The 22,469-nt window shown below is 35.9% G+C and overlaps 4 protein-coding genes and 1 long non-coding RNA gene across 6 annotated transcripts; all 5 read left to right on the top strand.

The window, feature by feature from the left end:
• Nucleotides 1-2,733: 2,733 nt before the first annotated feature.
• On the top strand, nucleotides 2,734-3,619 carry LOC9317913 (MATH domain and coiled-coil domain-containing protein At2g42470). Its single transcript, XM_021029578.1, has 2 exons — nucleotides 2,734-2,986; nucleotides 3,094-3,619. The coding sequence occupies exons 1-2, from the start codon at nucleotides 2,768-2,770 to the stop codon at nucleotides 3,496-3,498; spliced, it is 624 nt and encodes a 207-aa protein (XP_020885237.1). The 5' UTR covers nucleotides 2,734-2,767; the 3' UTR covers nucleotides 3,499-3,619.
• Nucleotides 3,620-3,684: 65 nt separating this feature from the next.
• LOC9317912 (sn1-specific diacylglycerol lipase beta) lies at nucleotides 3,685-6,572 on the top strand. The gene is made up of 8 exons (XM_002881800.2): nucleotides 3,685-3,974; nucleotides 4,243-4,566; nucleotides 4,647-4,834; nucleotides 4,918-5,268; nucleotides 5,356-5,556; nucleotides 5,646-5,716; nucleotides 5,797-5,936; nucleotides 6,046-6,572. The coding sequence occupies exons 1-8, from the start codon at nucleotides 3,935-3,937 to the stop codon at nucleotides 6,378-6,380; spliced, it is 1,650 nt and encodes a 549-aa protein (XP_002881846.1). The 5' UTR covers nucleotides 3,685-3,934; the 3' UTR covers nucleotides 6,381-6,572.
• A 609-nt stretch (nucleotides 6,573-7,181) lies between these two features.
• LOC9317911 lies at nucleotides 7,182-8,464 on the top strand. Of its 2 annotated transcripts, none has more exons than XR_002332899.1 (5): nucleotides 7,182-7,444; nucleotides 7,734-7,828; nucleotides 7,984-8,093; nucleotides 8,201-8,254; nucleotides 8,335-8,464. It is a non-coding gene; the product is annotated as an uncharacterized LOC9317911 (long non-coding RNA). The 2 variants fall into 2 exon arrangements; XR_002332898.1 differs by having other exon boundaries at nucleotides 7,734-7,906.
• Nucleotides 8,465-11,890: 3,426 nt separating this feature from the next.
• On the top strand, nucleotides 11,891-13,049 carry LOC9316055 (LOB domain-containing protein 17). The gene is made up of 2 exons (XM_002881798.2): nucleotides 11,891-12,382; nucleotides 12,513-13,049. The coding sequence occupies exons 1-2, from the start codon at nucleotides 12,104-12,106 to the stop codon at nucleotides 12,969-12,971; spliced, it is 738 nt and encodes a 245-aa protein (XP_002881844.1). The 5' UTR covers nucleotides 11,891-12,103; the 3' UTR covers nucleotides 12,972-13,049.
• A 1,718-nt stretch (nucleotides 13,050-14,767) lies between these two features.
• LOC110229320 lies at nucleotides 14,768-16,328 on the top strand. Its single transcript, XM_021029106.1, is given in 3 exon segments — nucleotides 14,768-14,771; nucleotides 15,713-15,814; nucleotides 15,817-16,328. Coding segments are annotated over 3 exon segments (240 nt in total). The 3' UTR covers nucleotides 15,951-16,328.
• Nucleotides 16,329-22,469: the final 6,141 nt, after the last annotated feature.

The raw sequence follows: 22,469 nt of genomic DNA, 5'->3' as shown, positions 1-22,469 counted from the left end.
AAAAAAAAGTAAAAGAACAGAGGATTTCCTCTGTTCCTACCAATTCCTCTATAAAAGAAAGCATTGAGAAGTGAAGAAGATTCGTCTGATTCAACCACTCGAGGAAGAGAAAGATCAGATAGAGACATTAATCAAAACCCTAATGTAAGAAGTAGCCAACACTCGGTCTTGAAAACTTTATTTTGACATCAAACAATTTTTGGAACCATGAATCACTAAGTAATATATGAACTTAAAAACTTTATTTTGACATCAAATAATGTCTTAAAACGACAAAACTTAAGCAGCAGCAGATTTAGCCTTCTTATTCTTCAGTTCAACTCTGAGATCCGACAAAGCCAGCTCCATATACCTCTTCTACATGAACAGCTTCAACTAGTTTTTTTATTTTTGTTCACCAGCTTCAATTACTTTTACTTCGACTTTAACAATCAGTTTGTTGTTCTCAAGAAACCCTTCTTCTTTAAGCTTACTAAGAGGATATACTTTGGGATAACCCCAGCTTTGGGTCTCATCACAGAACAAGCTGCCTTCTTCTGTGTAAGACATTTAAAATATATATATATAAGCTAACATTTTTACAATCTGCCTAGTGCCTGCTTCTATATAAAGATGTAGACTTTTCTTATTGTTCCTACAGATTCAAACACGGTAGATAGGATCATTACCAGGTGTACGTAATATTTGGAGCTTTTTGCCGGATTGATTTAACACAACGAAGCAATAACTAACTCTCTTTTTCCATCCAGTTCTCAATGATTTAGGACTAGCAACAGTCAAGTACAAAGCCAAGTAATCACAAAAATAGTCTCCCTTGGGATGAACGGTAACATACCTGAAAAAAATACAAGATTAAACCTTAGTTTAAACTCTACATCTCATTTATCGATATATATATATATATATATATATATATATATCAGCATATAATCTTTAATTTAAAGGTGCAATTCTTCTCGTTTTACCATTTGCATCTGCCGCATTCGAATATAGAAGACGATATCTCAGCTTCCTTTTCCGAGAAGTTATCTATCTCAAACGTGAAACTAGTCTGTTTTTGATTCCTCGTATCTGTTCAAAATAGGCTTTCTTGCTTACAGAAACTAAGACAACCAATGAAAAAAAAACAAACAAACAAACGAAACTTAATAAACAAAACCACAACAGAAACAAAATGGGGAGACCTGATAAACTCTTTTGCATTTGATTCCCCATATCTTATCAAAACGCTTTCTTAATGCTTTGTTTTTTCAAGCGAAAGACAAAATCTTGTAAAGAAAATTTGCACTGCTCAGGGGACTTGTAATACCAAGAAGAAAAAGATTTAAAAGATCTTACCAAAAAAAAAAAAAGATTTAAAAGAGACTACAAAATAAAATAAAAAATATATAAAGAGAGTTACATTTATATTTTAGTTATATACGGTATCTACAAAATTTATTGAATGAGTTGGAAAAGGGATCTTATTATTAATTTTGTAAAATCCAAGATTTTTAATCTTTTTCGACGAACATGAGATTTTATTGCTTTAATCATTGTCAAAAGAATACAAATGATGGCGTAGCCATGGAGGTGGATGAGAAACATTCGAGATTTGAATGAGCTGTTAAAGGGATCTTATTATTAATTTTGTAAAATCCAAGATTTAATGTAATAAATTGTTGCTGTAAGAAAATAAGTAATAAATTGTTCTTCTCTTTTATTTATTTCTTGTAAATATATTTCCCTTTTTCAACCCTTTCAATTAATTTTTTGTATATATATAACTAAATATAAATGTAATTCTCCTTTTTTTTTATCTAACTCTAAATCTTATTAATTATATGTTACTTGTGAATTGTGACCACCTTTATATTGAGTGTATCCAACATAGTAAATGTGATATTTTGTAAGTTTAATTATGTCCATAAATACTCATTTATAATGATCAAGCAAATAAAAGAAAGAAATAAAAGGTAGTGTATAAAACATAAATATTCCTTGAAAATAACTCCAAAGTCTATTAGAATTTTTTTCTTCTTGGTATTACAACTTAGCAGTGCAAATTTCCCAAGAAGATTTTGTATTTGAAAAACAAAGCATTAAGAAAGCGTTTTGATAAGATATGGGGAATCAAATGGAAAAGAGTTTATCAGGTAATTCTCCCCCATTTTGTTTGTGTTGTGATTTTGTTAAGTTTCGTTTTTTTTTTTTTCGTTGTCTTAGTTTCTGAAAGCAACAAAGCCTATTTTGAACAGAAACGAGGAACCAAAAGCAAACGAGTTTCACGTTTGAGATAGATAACTTCTCGGAGAAGGAAGCTGAGATATCGTCTTCGATCTACATTCGAATGCGGTGGATGCAAATGGTAAAACGAGAAGATTTGGACCTTTAAATTAAAGAATATATGCTGATATTTATATCGATAAATGAGATGCAGAGTTTAAACTAAGGTTTAATCTTTTATTTTCTCAGGTATGTTACCGTTCATCCCAAGGGAGACTATTGTTGTGATCACTTGGCTGTGTACTTGAATGTTGCTAGTCCTAAATCATTGAAATTTGGATGGAAAAAGAGAGTTAGTTATGGATTCGTTTTGTTGAATCAATCCGGCAAAGAGCTCCAAATATCAAGTACACCTGGTAATGATCCTATCTACCGTGTTTCAATCTGTAGGAACAATAATTATATATCATATCGTCTTAATGAATAAGAAAAGTCTATATCTTTATATAGAAGCAGGCACTAGGCAGATTGTAAAAATGTTAGCTTATATATATTTTGGTAAATGTCTTACACAGAAGAAGGCAGCTTGTTCTGTGATGAGACCCAAAGCTGGGGTTATCCCAAAGTATTTCCTCTTAGTAAGCTTAAAAAAGAAGGGTTTCTTGAGAACGACAAACTGATCGTTAAAGTTGAAGTGGAAATAGTTGAAGCTGTTCATGTAGAAGAAGTAACTGGGAAGGGGATGTTACGTATTAAAGGTTTCGAAGTTCCTTATACTCAAGTAAGTTAAGGAGATCCTTGATTTCGTCTACTCTTTTTTTATTTTCTTAGAATAACCGAAACATTGTTGATATATAATAAATGATCTACCACCTTACTCGTTCGCAGGGTGTTTTAGTGAGCAAGATTTTCGTAAAGCACCCAGACATTGCAGTAGATTTCAAACCAAAGAACCAAGTAGTGAAGACAGCATACATGAATGTCCTGCTCGGCCTCATCGAGACACTGCACAAGCCTCCATGTAGCTTTACTGATACTATGCTAAGAAACGCTCACAGCGAGTTGAGCGAGCTAACAGAAGCGGGCTTCAAGCTGGATTGGTTAAAGAAAAAACTTGAGGAGGTTGCCTTGGAGAGGAAGAATGCAATTGCCGGTAGTTCTCGGGTCGAAGAATTGGTGGAACGGATCAAGAATATGGAGCTGGCTTTGTCGGATCTCAAAGTTGAACTGAAGAAGGAGATCGCTAAATCTCCTGCTGTTTCTAAAGTTTTGTCGTTTGACGACATTCTTTGATGTCAAAATAAAGTTTTGTTTTTCAATTCCCCTCTATGAAAAAACAGAGCAATCCTCTGTTTCTACCAAAAACAGAACAAGTTTTTGACTTTCGAGATTTCATTGACCAAAAGACGTAAATACCCTGATTCTTTACTTTGAAAATCACTGGATTTTTAAATGGACTAATAAGAAAAGGCCCAATTAAGCCCATTGCTCATTGCTGAATAAGTCTGGATGAATCCAGTCGGTGTGCTATTCTTCTTTTCCTCCGGTTTTGGTTTTTCCGATTTGCTCGGCCGACACTCGCCGATTATCTCCGACTTAATGCTCCGCCGTTACTTCGAAGTTTCACTTACTTAAAGCTTTTTGCTCTTCCTCCGTCGGCTTCGGAACGATCCTTTTCCTTGAAAGGTGGATTCTTTTTGGCCGGAGAAAGCCAATTCTGAGCTCGCCAATGGCTAACAGAGCATTGAACCGGCTTCTACGGAATTTTTGTAAGCTCTAAGTACCCTTTAGTTCTGGAAATTTGAAGCCTTTTCAATAGAGTGTTTAACACGGAGAAATCACTGATGATACTTAGCTTTTGTTCTTGTTATATGACTTTTGTGGAAAGAAAAAAAACAATCTCTTGTTTATGGTTACTCTAATAAGATTTTAGCTTGGCAATTTAGGTAATAGCTAGTTACTAATATCATATGTTTGATATGAAAGTTTTGGAATTTAGGAATTCTTGACAAGTTTCAACCTTTTTTTGTTTTTCAGTTGTAGAAGGTTCACCGTTCAAGAAGAGACGTGGATTGTATGAAGGAGTTGTTTACAATGTAATCAGAAGATTTCAATCGCATTTATCAGAGACCGGTAAGGTAGGAAAGGAGTTAGAAGAGCAGGAGGCAGAGAAGAGAAAGTCTAGTAGTGTCACTTCTTTGAGGTCCGGATTAGAGAATAGAAGACAATTTGAATCAGGAATCGACTGTGATAGCTCTAGTGATGAAGATACAGGTGATGGAAAGTGGAAACTGGACCTAGCTTGGCTCACTAAAGCACTTGAGCCAGCTATGCAATTGCGTAGATGGGCTCTTCCAACAGGTCTTTATCATATGGTGCATTCATTGTGTTTCTTATATACATTATGCCGAGGCAGCGTTAATAATGTGTGTTTTCTCTAGGAGAGAAGTCAATGCCTGGTAGTCGATCTCTGTCTGAGATCATTGCTAGTATTCAAAGGAGTAAGCTCGGTATTGAAGGTTGGACTTTTGGTGATCTTACAATTGGTCTCTATCTTATATACCTTCGACAAGCATCCTTGTGTCCGTTTGAGGACGTCAAGGGCGTAGAAGTTGTTTCAGAGTCTACGGTAAGAACATTATTCTAATCATTGTCATGTACATAACTTCCCTTTTACTAAATTCTGAGTAGCTTTATTTTTTTATTTTTCAGGTTTATGATCTGATATACAACGCCGAGTTAGCGAAAGGTTGTTACAGGGATAGTGTGAGTGGTCTTGCAAAGAACACGATGCTTCGAGAGAATAATATTCTTAAATTTGTGAAAGATTCAAGTGTTATGAGGCCTGGATACTACATAGGAGTTGATCATCGAAGGAAACTTGTTGTCTTTGGAATACGCGGGACTCATACAATTTACGATCTTATCACTGACATTGTCTCTTCGAGCGATGAAGAAGTCACTTTTGAAGGCTACTCAACACACTTTGGAACCGCTGAAGCTGCACGATGGTTCCTTAATCACGAATTGCAAACTATAAGAAGATGCTTAGCGAAATACGAGGTGATGATATTATCCTTGTTGTTCCTCATTTCTTTTGTTTGTGAGACATGAGAAGGATGGATTTATATTGCAATGAACGATCCGTAGGGATACAAGCTAAGGCTTGTTGGTCATTCTCTCGGCGGTGCTATAGCCTCGTTAATGGCAATAATGCTCAGGAAAATGCCAAGGGAGGAATTGGGATTCGATGCTGAAATTATTTCAGCCGTTGGGTATGCAACACCTCCTTGTGTTTCCAAAGAGCTTGCAGAGAACTGCTCTGATTTTGTAACAACTATTGTAATGCAGGTCAGAACAAAAAAAAAAACTATTGTCTTGTTCAAATTTTGCTGAGATTACTCTCTTCTTGAAACTCACAGCATTTCCCCCAATTTCAGGACGATATTATACCTAGACTCAGTGCAGCTTCTCTAGCGAGATTGAGGAATGAAATCCTTCAGACAGATTGGTAAGCAAACACCTTCTCTTCTTGAAACTTGACTACCCTTTTACAATCAGTTTGTTTACCGCTGTGACTTGTAAATCCAGGACAAGTATAATTGAGAAGGAAGAATGGAAGAACATAATGGATTTGGTAACAAATGCAAAACAAGTTGTCACCTCTGTGCAAGACGTAGCTCGAAAAGTTTCTGATTATGCAAACTTCGGAAATAAAAAAGAAGTTCCTGGTAACTACTACTTGAACCCGACTTTCTTTCGCGTGATTCTCTGTATTATTATAAGACTTAGTTATATACCTAACGCTTCATGAATCTCATCTTTCTTGATTCTTATCAGAAATCTCGTCATCCAAGAACAACCAGTCTGAGACTTTAATCTCTGAATCTACCACTAAAGATGTTGTTAAATTGCCAGAAGAGTTATATGTACCGGGGGCAGTTTACTATCTGATGAGGAACCTAAGAGGAAACCCGAAAATCGCAGCAGGAAAACAAGTAGAATACTTTAGTCTATGGAAGAGAGATCCAGGACAACATTTTCAGAGGATACTTCTTTCAGGTAATTTCATTACAGACCATAAATGTGATAGCCATTACTACGCTCTGCGAGATGTGCTTAAAGGATTTCCCAGTTTCATCGACGAAAGCATCTTTAAGAAGAGATGCAAGTGAAACAGAATCTTATGTTATCTCTGGATAGAAAGTAATGTTTTAGTTTGTCTGCTAACACAACATTTTAAGAATAAAGGATCATTTTATCACAGAATGAAGAGTTTTTTTTTTCTTGGAAATTTTAAAGGATTGATGGCAAAAGCTGACTGTGATTGGTTCTACTTTTATATGTAAGAATAGCTAATTAGTGCTGGTTTGTGTTTAACAAACTGTTATGCATCACGCTCCATGATACGTAAATGTCTAGTTTAAACTTTTTGTATTATACATTGCATAAAGTCTCCTCCTTTTTTCAGACATTATAATATATAGTGTGTCTTAAGCTAAACACTATAAACTGTTCTTTTAACCCCGTTGCTACACGATTGTCTCATTTGTCGGGCCTAACACTATTCACTTCACCAATCCCAACAAGTATATCTAAATCATTTGTGTTTTTCTACATTATAGAAGTCCTTAAAAAATCTCGATTTCCTATTTAAAATAATTTTATATATGAATGGGTGGGAAAATAAGTTCATATGAAGCGAAAAGATAATGAATTGAGTATTTTTGATTGAGTCACTGATTGGTAGCTACTTAACACTTATAGGCACTTAGAGCAACATCAATGGTGATCTTTAGAGGGCTCTAAGCCTAAGTTTTTTAAAATTAAAAGCCCAAATTTAAATCAAAACTGATCTAAAACGCAAGAAACGATCCTTGTTTTAGAGTTTTTTGGGCTGATAAGAGGCGCTGACGTGGCACCGAGATTGGTTCGTAAATGTGAGAAAACAAAAAAAAATTCCTTTTCCGATTCATTTTATTCTCGAGACTCTCTCTCTTCTCCTTGTTTTCTAATTTCTCCGATGGCGAAATTGAGAGCAAATCGTGTTGTTCTTCATAATCCGGCGTCTAGGTCATCAAATTGGAAGAGAAAGGTGAAACAAAGTCGTAAACAATCATCCGTGATGATCAGCTCTACTGTCGGTGGTCACCAACATAAGTTCGGTGGACCAAATCAGTGCGTTCGGCAAATCAAATCGGATAGTTAGGCGATTCCATGCTCCAATCGCTTAATCACGGTATGAATCTAACTGTTTTATTTGTTACGGTATGATTAGATTAGTGTTATTAGATGTTATCGAAATTATGGTTTTTGAATTGAGATTTGATTCTGGGTTTATCGAAACTAGATGTTCTATGAGTTCTGTGACTATGGTTAAAACATTTGTTGGGTTTTCCAGAAAACTGAATACCTTATTCAACTTTGTTCAGTGTTAGTGATTGTTTATCTTAGAGTTATTGTCTTTCCATGATTTGGTTGCTTTGTTCTTGTATGTTGCTTTGCTTAATTAGCTATCACTTTTGTAGGTTTTCAGAGAAAATTTGCTATCCAAGGATTTTGTTAATATCCACACACCGAAACTCTTGGCCGGTAGTAGTGAAGGAGGTTCTGCTGTATTTAGGTTGGAATACCAAGGACAGCCTGCTTGTCTAGCTCAGTCTCCTCAACTTCACAAGCAAATGACAATATGTGACTTGCTGTTAATAATCTAAATTCTACTCAAGTGTTTTCTAGTCTGTGACAGTACTAGTGCTAATATATCTCTTGTTTCTGCAGATAATGGACCTTGTGGACGAGTTATTTGTGTTTATATTCACTAGTTTGAATAATAAATGCAAAAAGGAACTTGAAGCTATTGGAAACAATACCCATTTAAACCTTTGAAGGTAAACCATATATATATCTGCAGTATCATGATGAGCAGCAAGGAGTAACAGAAACATAGTTTTCGTATCTTTTTGGATTCTGATAATTGGCGCTAATATGCATGCAGTTTCTTGAAAAGACATTGAGGTTAACGTTTGAAGAAGGGGTTCAAATTCTTAAGGTATGACTTGTATTTTCTTTGTATTCTATCGTTTTTCGAATGGACTATCAATAATAATTGTAATCTTGATGTGTTGACAGGAAGCTGGTGTGGAGATTGATCCTCTTGGCGATCTAAACACTGAATCTCAGAGAAAACTTGGCCAACTTGTACTGGAAAAGTAATCCATCACTTATTTTAGTTTTCAAAATGATTTAGTTATTTATCTCAGAGTTACAAAGTTGTTAATTTAATTTTTTTTTTTTTTTTAAGAAACCCACTTAAAGATTCTACCATTGGACAAAGAAAATTTTAAGGATTCATAAGAAACTCTTAATTTTAAAATTGTCATAATTTATGATTAAAAAATGTTTAAGAATTTTTTTAAGGATTCATCCATTGGACTTGCTCTAAGAGTTAAAAGAGAGTGGGTTTAATAGCGAATACATAGACCCACAAGAAAAGAAAGTGAGAGTTACGTCTTTTGCGTTTCCTTCCATTTACTTTCATGTTAGGTAGTGTTCAACTTTGTCTTTCCCTTAGCCGCCGCTTTTATGTCTCAATGTCTTTTAATTACTCCCTTTGTAAGCTAATAAATTAATAATACTAATTACTTTTACCCATAACTAATCATTTGTTTGATTTTCTTAACAATTTCTTAGAGATACATGTTATTATTTGTATATTATTGTTTATATCGGAACTAAGCACATGCAATGAAACAAATGTTAGACTACGCATAGTCGTTATATTAGTAGAGTTTGTTAATACAGCTCAAGAAAACGAATTAATGGTGGATAGTGTGGTGGCTAATCTTTGATTTGGCCAACTAGATAAACTCAATGTACATACAAATCGGAACATGAAATAAGTGGAAGACTAATTATGTTTTGTATACTTCAGATAATGTTCCATATCATATATTTACTTTTCCATAATTTTCTTACGTTAGTTGTAAGATCGAATGAGAAATATAGGTTGTTAGAGCACCTCCAACGCTAAAAGACATTCTCAGTTTCTTATCTCTATTACTTTAATCATTTAAATATAATTTAATTATTTATCTATATTTTCAATTATAAAGAAGAAAACTGACCAATTGCATAGTGACATATCTCATATACGTTTCTCACCACAGTCATCACCTAGGAAGCACGGAAGCTTCGTCGGATGTCCGCTTCCCGCTTCGGAATCTTAGTCGGAATCGGAAGCTCTCGGAAGCTTTCGGAATCTCGCTTCCATAACGCTTCTAAAAAATTCATTTTGGAAGCTCCTTGGAAGCTACGATTCTATTTTGGAAGGTTGCGATTCCATTTAAAAAATTTGATGTCACAAAATAAATAAGAAATAAGAAATTATTTTTGATAGTTTTTTTATACAACAAAAGAAAAACCAAAACTAATTTTGCATACTAATTTTGTATTTTATTTTTTTTAATATCATAGTTAGAAAATGATAGCAGCATGGATCATTTATTAGAGAGATGTTGAAATGATTAATTGAATTAAATTAATTTCGAGAAATTTGAGTTTGATGATGTTTTTATTGGTAAAAAAAAATTTAAAACAATTTTATTTGATGGAATTAGTAACATGAGAATGAAGAATGATCTTAAATTTTTGACTTTGAACTATTTGACTTTCTCTATTGTAAACGTACACTATTTGATTTTTAAATATAGAGAGATATTTAGAATTTATGTATTAGATTTGTATGTTAATTATAATTTTTTATATGATATAATGTTTATTTTTTATTATATATATATATATATATTAATTTTTATATACGCTTCCAACACGTACCCACTTTCTATAATTTCTATAAAAATCGCTTCCACGTTTCCAAACGTTTCGCTTCCGCGTACCCGCTTCTGATTCCATGCAACCTAGGTCATCACAAGCTCTAAAAGTTCTCTTCTCATAACCGTTTCTTCCTTTCTCTTCTTCTCTCTTTTACTTTTTCAATTAATTATTATTATTTGGATTTTAAGAAACTCATATAGAATCACCGTTGGAGGTGCTCTTATGTCCGGGACTTGCAACAACGGACCAATAAATCTATTAAAAATAACTAATTCCATACAATATAGTATACTAATGTTTATGTCCCTTTGGGTATTATATACTAAAGTTCCATATGCCACAATTATTTTCACACAAAAATACGAAATCGATACTCTTTGGCTTTAAGTTTTCTTTGAAATGTCATATCTCCACCTATTTGAAAAGAAATCCTTTTGTCTTCGAACCAACTTAATTTTTATATTAAGTTGTGTAAACCTTTCCCTTATATTGAGGTTTAGACTTTGAAATTTTGTCTCTCGTTCAAACTAAAGTACACACGCGTGTAATAATAAACTATCCCATTCATTTTAAGAACGATGTAACTATTTATGTAAGTAATTTGATATTGTAACCTCTTGACAAGGAAATAGTAATTATAATGTCGCATATATAAAATAAACCAACAACATCACTTTCATGGTACTTTCTTGTCCATCTACTAAAAACTCAATATTCAACTATTTACCTGATCTTATCTATCTTATGTACGTAGATTGGTTGTCTCCATGTATTAAGTATATAGAGACTGCATGTATTATACTATATAAACATATATTTGTTTTCAATATATTATAGTTAGCAATAGATGAGATTTTTTGTTGGTGAAGAATTATAATATTTTCTGTTTGTTGCTGTTACGTAATAGTATTAGCAAAAGAGCAAAGAACAATAATATAATTTTTTTGTTTTGATTATCAACGAGTTCTGGACCAACGCACATATTAGCTAGGGTCGAAACCTAGCTTTTCCAAACAAGGGTTTGAAATCCTATAAAATTTCTGGAGCGTAACTTCTTTCTGAGAGCAACAACTAGCTACCAATAGAACTGATTATATTCTTTGTGAATATAATTTGTATCATTATCATGTAACTTGTATCATTATCATAGCTATATAATTTGAATTCTGCCAAATATACATATTTTAATACTTTAAAAGAAAGTTTGGTTTTGTTGACCAAAACAAAAAAAAATTAAATTTGCAATCTATCGTGTGTGGGTCAGGGGTTGTCGATCCATAGTTCCATACTTCCATACAATGCGATAAAAGCTTGATCGTGAACCAGTTTATATATATAATTAGATTGATTAGTATGCTACAATTATACTGAATACTACCTTTAAAAAAAAAAAAAATGTCTAGTGTCACATACCATACAATGTCTCCGTTGTCTCTAGTCTCTACTATATTTTTTGGCTCCTTATTCTTGATATATGTTTATTTGCTCTTTGATAATACATTACACAAATTATATACTTCCATTGATTAATGAAGAGGTTAAGCGGTCTAGCTCATTCAAGTTTCGTGATAATGAAATTAAATCCATTTATACGGTAAGATGTTTATTTCTATGGAAAATGGAACGTTCTAGCTAGAGATGGAGCCATTCCAAGTAAGATAGCTAGGCACGATTATAATAAACGTAAATCCATGAGAATTTTCAGTAATTAATTGGTAATATTCAATCAAATCCTCCAAGATTATAGACAAACGATGATAGATCAAGACATATATATATATATATATGAATGTTTGGTTTTGTAAAAACAGAAAATAAATCCAGATAAATTGTAAAATTTACTTAACAGAAATTTAAGAAAAAAAGTGAAAATCAACAATGAGAAAGGTGTAGGCCAATAAACAGACAAATTGTGATTAAATAATGTAAATATCAAAACCCACCTTCATCTACATCTTTATAAAACTTTCCCCTAAGCTAATGCTCCTCCATTCTTAAAGCTACGTACTCAAGGTTAATCATCATTCATCAAAAACCTAAGTACGTAGTACACATAGTCATCACTATGACTGGCTCTGGCTCTCCTTGTGGAGCTTGTAAATTCTTAAGAAGGAGATGTGTAAAAGGATGTGTGTTTGCCCCATACTTTTGCCATGAACAAGGAGCTTCACATTTTGCAGCCATTCACCAAGTGTTTGGAGCCAGCAATGCTTCTAAATTGCTCTCTCATCTTCCCATGGAAGATCGACGTGAAGCCGCTACTACAATCTATTATGAAGCTCAAGCTCGTCGTCAAGATCCCATTTATGGCTGCGTATCTCATATCTTCTCCCTCCAACAACATGTAAATACATATAACTTCCTTTATTAACCCTAATCATGATTTTGGATATATAACAAAATGTGAATGTCATATGGTATATGCATAATTTGTAAATATGGATCATTAATTTTTTTGGTGGTATTATTCGTAGGTTGTGAATTTACAAACACAGCTAGAGATTCTAAAGCAACAAGCAAAACAAAGCATGATGGCTACTGATTCTCCATCCATAGAAAACCCTAATTATTATCAAGACACTAAGCCTCAATATCTTCAAGAATCTCATGATCTCCATCATCAGCATCATCAGACCACTTCGGATTATCAAACGGAGCAACACTGTGATCTAAAGAATATCATGACGTCGTGCTACCACCAGAACGAAACCGGGACGAGGTCGTTCATCGGAGCTGGCGGAGATACCACAGCGGCGAGTTACTACTACAACTCCTCTAGTGGCTACAGCGAAGAACTTAAATCGGTCTCGACCATCGGCGAATTTTCCAAATACTCTGAAGTGGATCAACAACACTTGAACACTTTTAATCAATATCATGATGGCGGCAATGATCTGCTATCCGAGAGTTTAGGGTACATTACGTATTCATGATGCTTTTATGAAGATATGAATGAACACGATAACTTTATATTAAGTTTATAAATTATATACAAGGTTATAAAGTTATAATATTTTTCCAGATACACATTACATCGGACTTTTCCAACTTCTACTTCTCTTATTTTTTTGGAATGGAGAATTTTCAAATTGTTACAACATATGATTGTCTAAATAGTAGTGCTTGTGACACATACCATCAACAAAATAATATGCTCGTGAGTCACAGAGTAGTGACATATATTCAATATATAAATTAGTCAGAGTACTGGTGCTAAAAGCTGTGGCTAACTAAAAGAATCATTGACATTATTATGATGATCTAAAATTCTATGATTAACCTACAAAAACTATTCAGCCCATTTATAAAGTGTATTGGGCTGTTTTCATAGTAATGGGCCTAGAACGTCTCACAACTACTACTACCACATGACACCTCCAACGCTCCAACGCTTTGATAAAAGAAAAATGCAAATGAATTAATTATTCACAGCCTGGGGAAAGAAATAGTGAGGTGGGCCATCTTTATAAACAAACGACTTTAGCAGGCCGCACGTGTGGTAGATAGTTCAACGGTCAAAGACTTCGATTGTGTACTTAAGCCACGGGTCCCACGTGCGTTAACTCTTGCCGTTTCAGTCCCTTTTACCAATTAAGAAATTTTGACAAGAAGACAATAGTTCGTGTTTATTCCCTGTCAGTCGACATGTCATTGTACTCATATATACGCATTATATAATAGGTAATGTTCTTTACTTTTACCTTTTTCTAAATAATTTCTCTCTTATGAATAATAATTACCTTTATAAATCCAATTAATTCTCGATGATTACCTTTTCCTTTCTCTATATATCGTTTTTAATATTATTCCGAAACATATACTACATGTTTGTGATGAATGTCTAAGTGGTGATATCATGCTTTGACCATCTGCTTTTGATCTGTTTTATATAAAGAGTAAAAGAAAGAGAGAGATTTAATGCAAATTGTCTTCGGTAATGGGCTCGAAGAACTCGATATTGTTTAATAAACATAATATATACGCACATACATAAACGGCTTGACTAAGAACAGCCATCGCCGAATTCTTGTTCATAACTCACAACCATAATTAAGTTTAGATTAGAAACTTGGCTTGGAAATATGTTTTTAAACAATTTTGATATTTCTCACCTAAATCATATATCATACTCTAAAAATATCATAAAATCGACGTGATGCATTTCATTAACCACAGTCAATTGATATTGTCGACTGTTCACTGAAAAGCGAAAACAAAAATCCAAAAATAAACTGTTAATTGTGAGTGATAATGAGATATAAAACTGTCTTTCTTATCCCCCCAAAAAAATGAGATGTTAAACTGTCCAAATTTTCCAATCTTCACTTTACATGTTGAAGTGACCAACATTATGACATATTTTTTTTAACCAACATCGTGACATTATGACATGTTAATGATAAAGTAATAAGGTGAGACATGTATCACACATTTTACAATTTTATTTGATATTTGGGTAGCCTACCAAATGTTAAAACGAAGACAAACTACCAAAATAATTAGACTTATTTAATGACTGTCAAACTAACTAACCAGGTGAAACTATTGATCTTTTTTTAAGCATCTAGGTTAAATATATTGATCATGTGCTTAATTAAACATTTCTATTAATAACTTGTTTTTGATTAGGTTACCTCGAGATTACAAACCATAAAGTCCTTTCTAAAAAGACTAAAAGAGCACTTGTGATTTTGGATGTGGACAACAATCGAAGCTTCTTGGTGGGAAAATGGGTTAGAATTAGATGAGACTGATTAGAGTTGGCAAAGTAAAACTAATAAAAGATCATTATATGAATTTAATTTAAAAGATTGCATACAAATTAGGGGACATTTTGTCTAATAGGACCACTACAATTTATATGGGGGCTTGGTGCTATCATAATTAACAAGACATTGCTTAGTTAATGTTAGGTAAACATGTTTATTAAATGTAATATTAATGCGTGGTCCATTTATATATTAGTAAAGTTATAGATGAAATGATTTTCGATGAGTTGCTGCTCTGACAGATAATCATAACATCCATGGTCCATCCCTCCTATGTTCTCCAAATTGTTTTTTCTTTAATCAACAATTTAACGTTTTCTATATTTTTTATTCCCTTATAAAATTCATGTTTTATAGTGAAAATAAAATTTGACTTATTTACTCAAATTATTTTTTAGGGTGATTTGCAAGAGTAGCCATATTTGATAAATCAATTAAGAATATAGCACCATAAGTGTAACAATTAAGAAACTAGCAGGAGGGGCAATGGAAAAGACAGTTTTAGTGTTTAGCTGCATAAAAAGTAACCGGACTATACTATATAAACGTTTATCATAGAGTATACACTTTAAATGTTCAAGCAAATTCCTGAAGTATGTAAACTAAAAAACAAATTATACAACAAAAAGCATAACCAGAAACATGCATAATAGCTCAAACTCATACATAATATATATGTATGATCTCTTAAACGTAACATTTATAAGACAACTATCAAATAGCATTAAATATTGTTTTCAAATAAATATATTGAAATAGTATAGTACTGCTGATTATGAGTGGAGATTTGAAACAGACGATAATAAGAAGGGAAACCAAAAAAATCAAGTTCTCACAGTTGAAACCCTAAATTGGGTGAATTATTGAAACATAGGCTGTTGAATTTGGGGATAATAAGTGATCAGTGGAAGCGAAGCAACTACTGATGCTTGGAGAGGAAAAGCAAGCCGTCGTGCTTCTCATGCGGCTCTTTCTTATGGATTTTGATGAGGATGATCAGAATCTGGAATTAAGAAGAGCAACGACATCCCCGAGATGGATCTAGTGATTTACAACCCCATCGACATCTCTGAAATGGATCTAGTCCACGGCGAGCTCCGGCGGTGGGAATTGAAGTTTCAGCGGAGGAGGGATAGAAACTGAGTGGTGGTGGTGAGAGTGATGAGGAGATCGAGGGTTCGAGTTGGATTGTTGCGAGGCCTCCGTTTCTGACCATGGTGGAGCCAACGTAGAAGAAACAAAAATTGGAAAAAAGAGAGCAGAAAAAAAAAAAAAAGATGGAAGAAATGTGTGAGGGCAAAATTGTCATATATACAGAAAATACATAAAATATCATTTTTTTTTTGTCGAGAGCTAGTTTCTTAATTATTGATTTTTTTTGGTTATAGAGTCAAATTTCTCTATTTTTTATCGTTAAGACCATATGCCTTTTTAGCCTTCATAGAGATGCTAAATAGAAATGGTCAGCTGACATTTAATTACAACCATATAAGAATATCAATAAGAAAATTTTCTTTGAAAGGTTTGGATTTAATTACAATAATACATACACTCATCTTGTCATTTTTTTGAAAACGCAAATATATTTTACCTCCTAATTTGTGGTCAACATTAATTGAAGAATTTGTTTCTAACTTCCACAGAAACTAGAGCAATTCCTAACGAGCCAAATAAATAGTTTATGGAATGAATATATACCTGTCAAAATTAAAATTTAAAGATTTTAATAAGTGTGTCATGTGAATAAAGTCAACCCCTTGGATGCGCGCCGCTACAATTATCCTTTAACAAAGTCATACAAGGTGGGAGCTCAGTCTACTACACTACACTGCACAGAAGCATTTCTATTACTTTTTTTTTTTTTTGAAACATATCTTATCATTAAACTTAAACTTCAGGAACAGAGGGTACTAAACTAGAATCCAAAGCCGACTTGGCCAAAGCGTCAGCCTCCTCATTAAGAGAGCGAGGGACATGATGAAAGGTACAAGAAACAAAAACAGAGGAAAGGTCTCTAACATCGGAGAGGAGACCATCAATTGCATTTGCTTGACCATTCGAATTGAGAAGAGTAGTGAGCTCTTTGCAGTCCGAGAAGCAGGCCAACCTAGAAACACCCAAAGCTAAAGCCGCCGTAATAGCCACTTTCAAAGCAAGTGCCTCTGCTACAAGAACAGAGGAAACAGAGGGTCGAGAAGAAGATCCCTTTTGGATCACCGAAAGTTGTGGATTCTTGATAATCCATCCCACACCACAATCTTGAGAAGGAGATCGCCAAGAGGCGTCCGAGTAGCATAAAAAAGCCTCACAGTGTGCGGCTTCAGTGGTCTTGTCTCGCCGGGAATGAGTCTTTTTTGTTTGAAACAATTTCGCCGATTGCCAACTCCGAGCCTCTTTGATAGCCTTTTGCATTGTATCGTCTGCGGAGCAGCACTTATCTTCGAAGATTAATAGGTTCCTTGCCTTCCACATGAACCAGAGCAGCCAAGGGAAAAGTGGGGCTATGCCAAGACCAATCGGAGGAAGCGTAACCAACTTCTTAGCCTTAACTAAACCGTCATGAAACGAGGTCGCAGAGAGCACCTCTAAGCAATCTAGAGCTGGGGCTAGCTCCCACACTTTCTTCGCAAAAGGACAGTGGAAGAAGACATGCATCGAGTCCTCCACCGCGCCACATCTTTTACACATTGCATCCGCTACCACTCCTCTAGTTGAAAGGGCCTTGCCAAAAGGTAACGCATTCCTAGCAGCTTTCCACAAGAACATCCTCAACTTTGGTGAAGTACAAATCTTCCATACATGAGTGGTCCATTTGAAACTATCCCCACTAGTCAGAGAGATGACGGACTTCCCCAAAGAGTAACCCGACTTAGATGAGTAAGCACCTCCTTTTAAGGGCAACCATCTCAATCTATCCGGTTTGGGTTTAGAACTCAAAATAATCTTGAGAATTTCTTCCTCATGATGAGGCACATGAAGCCTTATGGCTTCTAGATTCCAATTCATGGAGTTTGGTAGAAGGAGATCTTTAACTTTTAGCTCTAAATTCGCTAAAGGAGGAGGACCTAAGGGACGTGATGGCTCCAAAGTGGAAAGCCATGGATCTTTCCAAAGATTAATTGATTCCCCATTACCAATTATCCAACCTACTCCTTTGTCCAATATTTTTCTTCCTTCCATGATACTTCTCCAACCATGGGAAGCATTAGACGGGATACTTGACTCCATAAAGGAGGACGAATGGCAATATTTGCCCAAAAGAACTTGAGATAAGAGAGCGTCCGGTTGTTGTAACAACTTCCAACCAATCTTTGCAAGTAGAGAGTCATTAAAGGCGGCGATATCCCTAAAGCCCAAACCTCCCTCTTCTTTAGACAAGGTGAGCTTCTCCCACGCAATCCAACACATCTTTTTCTTTTCCGGATTATCGTCCCACCAAAACCTAGTGAGAGCCGTTTGAATTCTCTTACAAAGAGACATAGGTAGCTTGAAACAAGACATGGCGTAGGAAGGCATTGCCGCTAACACCGCTTTAAGAAGCACTTGTTTCCCGGCTCCCGACAAAAACCGATTTGTCCAAGACAAAGCTCTTTGTCTAATCTTATCCACAATGGAAGTAAAGATATCCTTTTTCCTTCTCCCAAAGAACTCGGGAAGGCCAAGATATTTACCAATTCCTCCTTCTTTTGAAATCCCTAAGGCCTTCTTTACTCTATCCTTAATCTCCGGAGGTGTTTTTGAGGAGAAAGTGATGCCGGATTTTTCCGCATTTATGCATTGCCCCGAAGCTTCCTCATATCTCATAAGAATAGACAAGAGAGCCTCACAACTTTTGACACTAGTTTTACTAAAAAACATAGTGTCATCCGCAAAGAGAAGATGGTTAATCAAAGGGCTCCTTTTTGCCACTCTTACTCCGGGGAGCGTACCTTTTCTTTGAGCATTTAAGCAAAGGCCCGAGAGGACTTCCGTACATAGGATGAAAAGATACGGTGAGAGCGGGTCGCCTTGTCGAAGGCCACGCGAGGGGAGCACTTTTCCATGGGGGGATCCATTGATAAGGAAAGCGTAGTTCACGGAGGAGACACACTCTAAAACCCAACGAATCCACAAATCATGGAACCCAAATCTCTTAAGAACCGCATGAAGAAAAGGCCATTCGATGCGGTCGTACGCCTTGCTCATATCGGTTTTTACCGCCATTGCACAATGAACTTTAGCACCCGAGACTTTGAGAAAATGCAACACTTCATGAGTGATGAGAACATTATCCGAAATGGCTCTTCCCGGCACAAAGGCGGATTGGTGCTTTGAGATTAGCAGATTTAAAAGTGGTTGAAGTCTCTTAGAGAGAATTTTTGCAATGATCTTATAATGAACACTACACAATGCAATTGGCCTAAAATCCGAGACCTTCTTAGGCCCTAGAATCTTAGGGATAAGTCTTACATGTGTTTCATTATGCCGGAGATGAAGAACACCCCTTACAAAGAAGCTTCTGACCTCATTAGCCACATCCTTCCCTATAATCTCCCAGAAAGAATGATAAAAACCCGCAGAGAAGCCATCCGGGCCTGGGGCTTTATCGGCGTGAATATCCAAAACTGCTTCATGGATCTCCTTATCATCAGGGGTTTTGGTCAGCTTAGCATTCATCGCTTCAGTGATTTTTGGTTGGATAGCTTCTTCCACTATGCGCAAGCTGCTAGTAGAGGTCGACTTGAAGAGATTCTCATAGAATCTAGCCACTGTTTCCGCAATTTGTTTATTCTCAAAGTGTTCTGTACCATCTTCATCTTCAATCACAGAGAAGTGATTCAAAGCTTTTCGACCTCTGGTAACCGCGTGGAAAAAACTTGTGTTTTGATCTCCTTCTTGAAGCCATTGAATTCTACTTCTTTGACGCCATACTGCTTCCTCCTCTTGATATGCAGTCTTTAAATTGCTTGTGATTCGAGAGATCTCCTCATTGTTTGGTGTGGGAGAAGAGAGCTCAGTTTCCAGGGCCTCTTGAAGCTCTTTAATACATTGTAGTTTAGTCTCCAGCTGATCCTTAGCCCATTGAATTAAACTTCTCCGGCATCTACCAAACTTAACAAACAGAGACTCCTCCTCCCTGGACTCCCACTTATTAGCAATAAGAGTGTGAATCTCTTCCTTATCTCTTAGGCTTCTATCAAACCGGAATACACCTTTGGCTTTCACTTTAGTAGGGTCAAAAAAGGTGATAAGCGGTCTATGGTCCGAGCCCTCAAATCTGAGGTACTTGCAACGTCCCGAGGGAAATAATTCTGACCAAGAGGTATTGGCCAGCACTCTGTCCAACCTTGACAAAATAAAATGTGAGTGCCTCTGTCCCCTCCAGGAGAGGCTATTTCCGGAGTGATTCACCTCCCAAAGGCCGTTCTGCGACACAAAGCTTCTGAAAGGTATGAAAGAACCTTCAGCTCTAGCTGGCCTGCCTACTTTTTCTGAGTTGTCCATAATTTCATTGAAATCTCCCATAAGCAGCCAAGCCGACTCTCTTGCAGCACCTAAAACAGAGATTTCATTCCAAAGTTGTTGTCTATCTTCCACTTGCGGAGCACCATACACAAAAGTAATGAAAGAGGTGATGTTTTGGAAGTTGATTTTTGTATCAATGAAGTTTGGTGAGGAGGCCAGAATTTCCACCACAACCTCATCTTTCCAGAACAGAACAAGACCCCCACTTAGACCTTGTGGTGGGACAATACAATGACTAACAAAGCCTAAAGAGATTAGTTGCTTGAGAACCACGTCATCTTGATTCTTTGTTTCCATGAGAAATAAGATATTTGGGGAGAAGTCATTGCGGATCTCCTTTAATCTTGGAACTGTAAGGTCGCCTCCAATACCCTGACAGTTCCAGCTTCCTACCACTAAGGAAGAGGATTTGGTGGGTTTTGAAAATCCACCTTATTCTTGGCCTTTTTTGTTGCAGGGATCAGCTTAACTGAGGGCTGCGAGGGTTGAGGCTCTGTAACAGGGTCCACTTCTGTAGGGACTTGATCATGACAGAGTCGTTTTCTTGCTGCTACCACTCTCGGTTTAGTAGCATTTCTTTTCTTTGAACTAGCTCCCTGCAGTGGGCTTCGAGTGCCTCTAGAACTAGCTGGCACAGAGACTTTCTTTTTTGCATTGGCTCTAGTTTTAGGGATCTTAGCCGGAATGGATATGGTGACTGCAGGTTGTTCAAGAGATAGTCTTTTATTAGCCGGTACTCTCTGAGAGCCCTGAGAGTCTTCATGTCCAAGTGATAGCCTGTGTCCCAGTGTAGGATGAAGCGGAGCAGAGCTTGACCCAATCAAGATGTCATTATTGATTGGCAACCCAGTCTGTCCCTCCTCTCCAAGATACTGAATATTGACATCCTGAAGTCTCCCTGACATGGAAGAAGAGATCCCATGTCCTTGACTCTGTTCTATGAGAGCTTCCCCTCCAGATAATCTTGTAAGTATCGGGCGACGATCCTTAGCAGAATTCTGAATCCCTAATCTACCTGAGAGACCCGGTGGATTCGAAGCTGGTAGAACTCTTGGGGGTGGAGTATTCAATATCTCCTGCCTAGAAGGAGTAGGCTCCTTCTGCGAGTTGTGGAATTCTCTTCCAGCCCCGCTAGTAGTATCTTGCACACTTCTAGTTTTTGGAGGAGACCTTCTACTTCTCCAGTCAGAGCGTTGGTGTCGGCTTTCAGAGATTCTTTCAAGATGCTGTGACCTTGGGTATCTGTGAGACACCTCCTCGGATTGATGTCTGTGTGATCTCTTAAATTCTGATCTTCTCTGCACCTCCTCTCTTCTTCTTGGCGAGTAGCCATAATTTCTCTCTTTGTAACGCTGTGCTCTGGGAGGAGATGTTCTTTTGGCAGGAGTAGCGGAAACACGACCCATAGGAGAGCCGTATCTCCTTCTATTCCCTGAGATCTCTCTCCTATCTCTCTGATTTCTGTTGACTGGGAGCTCAGTCTACTACACTACACTGCACAGAAGCATTTCTATTACTAACCTATAATATTTATCCTACATATTATATCCTCTGTAATCCTGTGACATTACCTTCTTTGCTTGGTTTATTTTATTCATGGAAGTCGTCATATTATAGTGTCGACTGGATAGTCCTCAAATAGTTACTTATAAACTCTCTTTTTCTTTTTTTTGGTAATCAAAGAGCTTATGATAATCTAAGACATGCAATCATCATACGTGAAGAATATCAGATTAGTGAAATAGTAAGATATATATTGATCAACAAACGGAATCATATGAACAATAAGCAATTTGTACAGAATTTTTTCCGTTTAGAAGATTTGTATTATTGGTCAATCATGAGTAAATCATATCTGTTTTAATTCTCCGATAAATAAATATTACTAGTGTCAAGTCAAATATTTTAGTTATTGATCGATGGCCAAACGTAGGCCTGGGCGTTTGGGTATTCGGTTCGGTTCTAGAACCGAACCATTTGGTTATAAGTATTTCGTTTCTGAGATTTATGAACCATATTAGAACCAAATCAATATCGGTTCGGTTCTAGTTCGGTTCCTATTCGAATCGGTTCGGTTCGGGTAATAAATTTTGGAACCGATTAGGAACCAAACGGTTTCGGATATTTTTGGAAACGAAAAAAACAATAGAATTATAA

Source organism: Arabidopsis lyrata (assembly GCF_000004255.2).
Source record: "Arabidopsis lyrata subsp. lyrata unplaced genomic scaffold ARALYscaffold_4, whole genome shotgun sequence".
NCBI lineage: Eukaryota > Viridiplantae > Streptophyta > Magnoliopsida > Brassicales > Brassicaceae > Arabidopsis > Arabidopsis lyrata.
The sequence above is the reverse complement of the archived record's forward strand: the minus strand, read 5'-3'. Positions and strand labels throughout refer to the sequence as shown.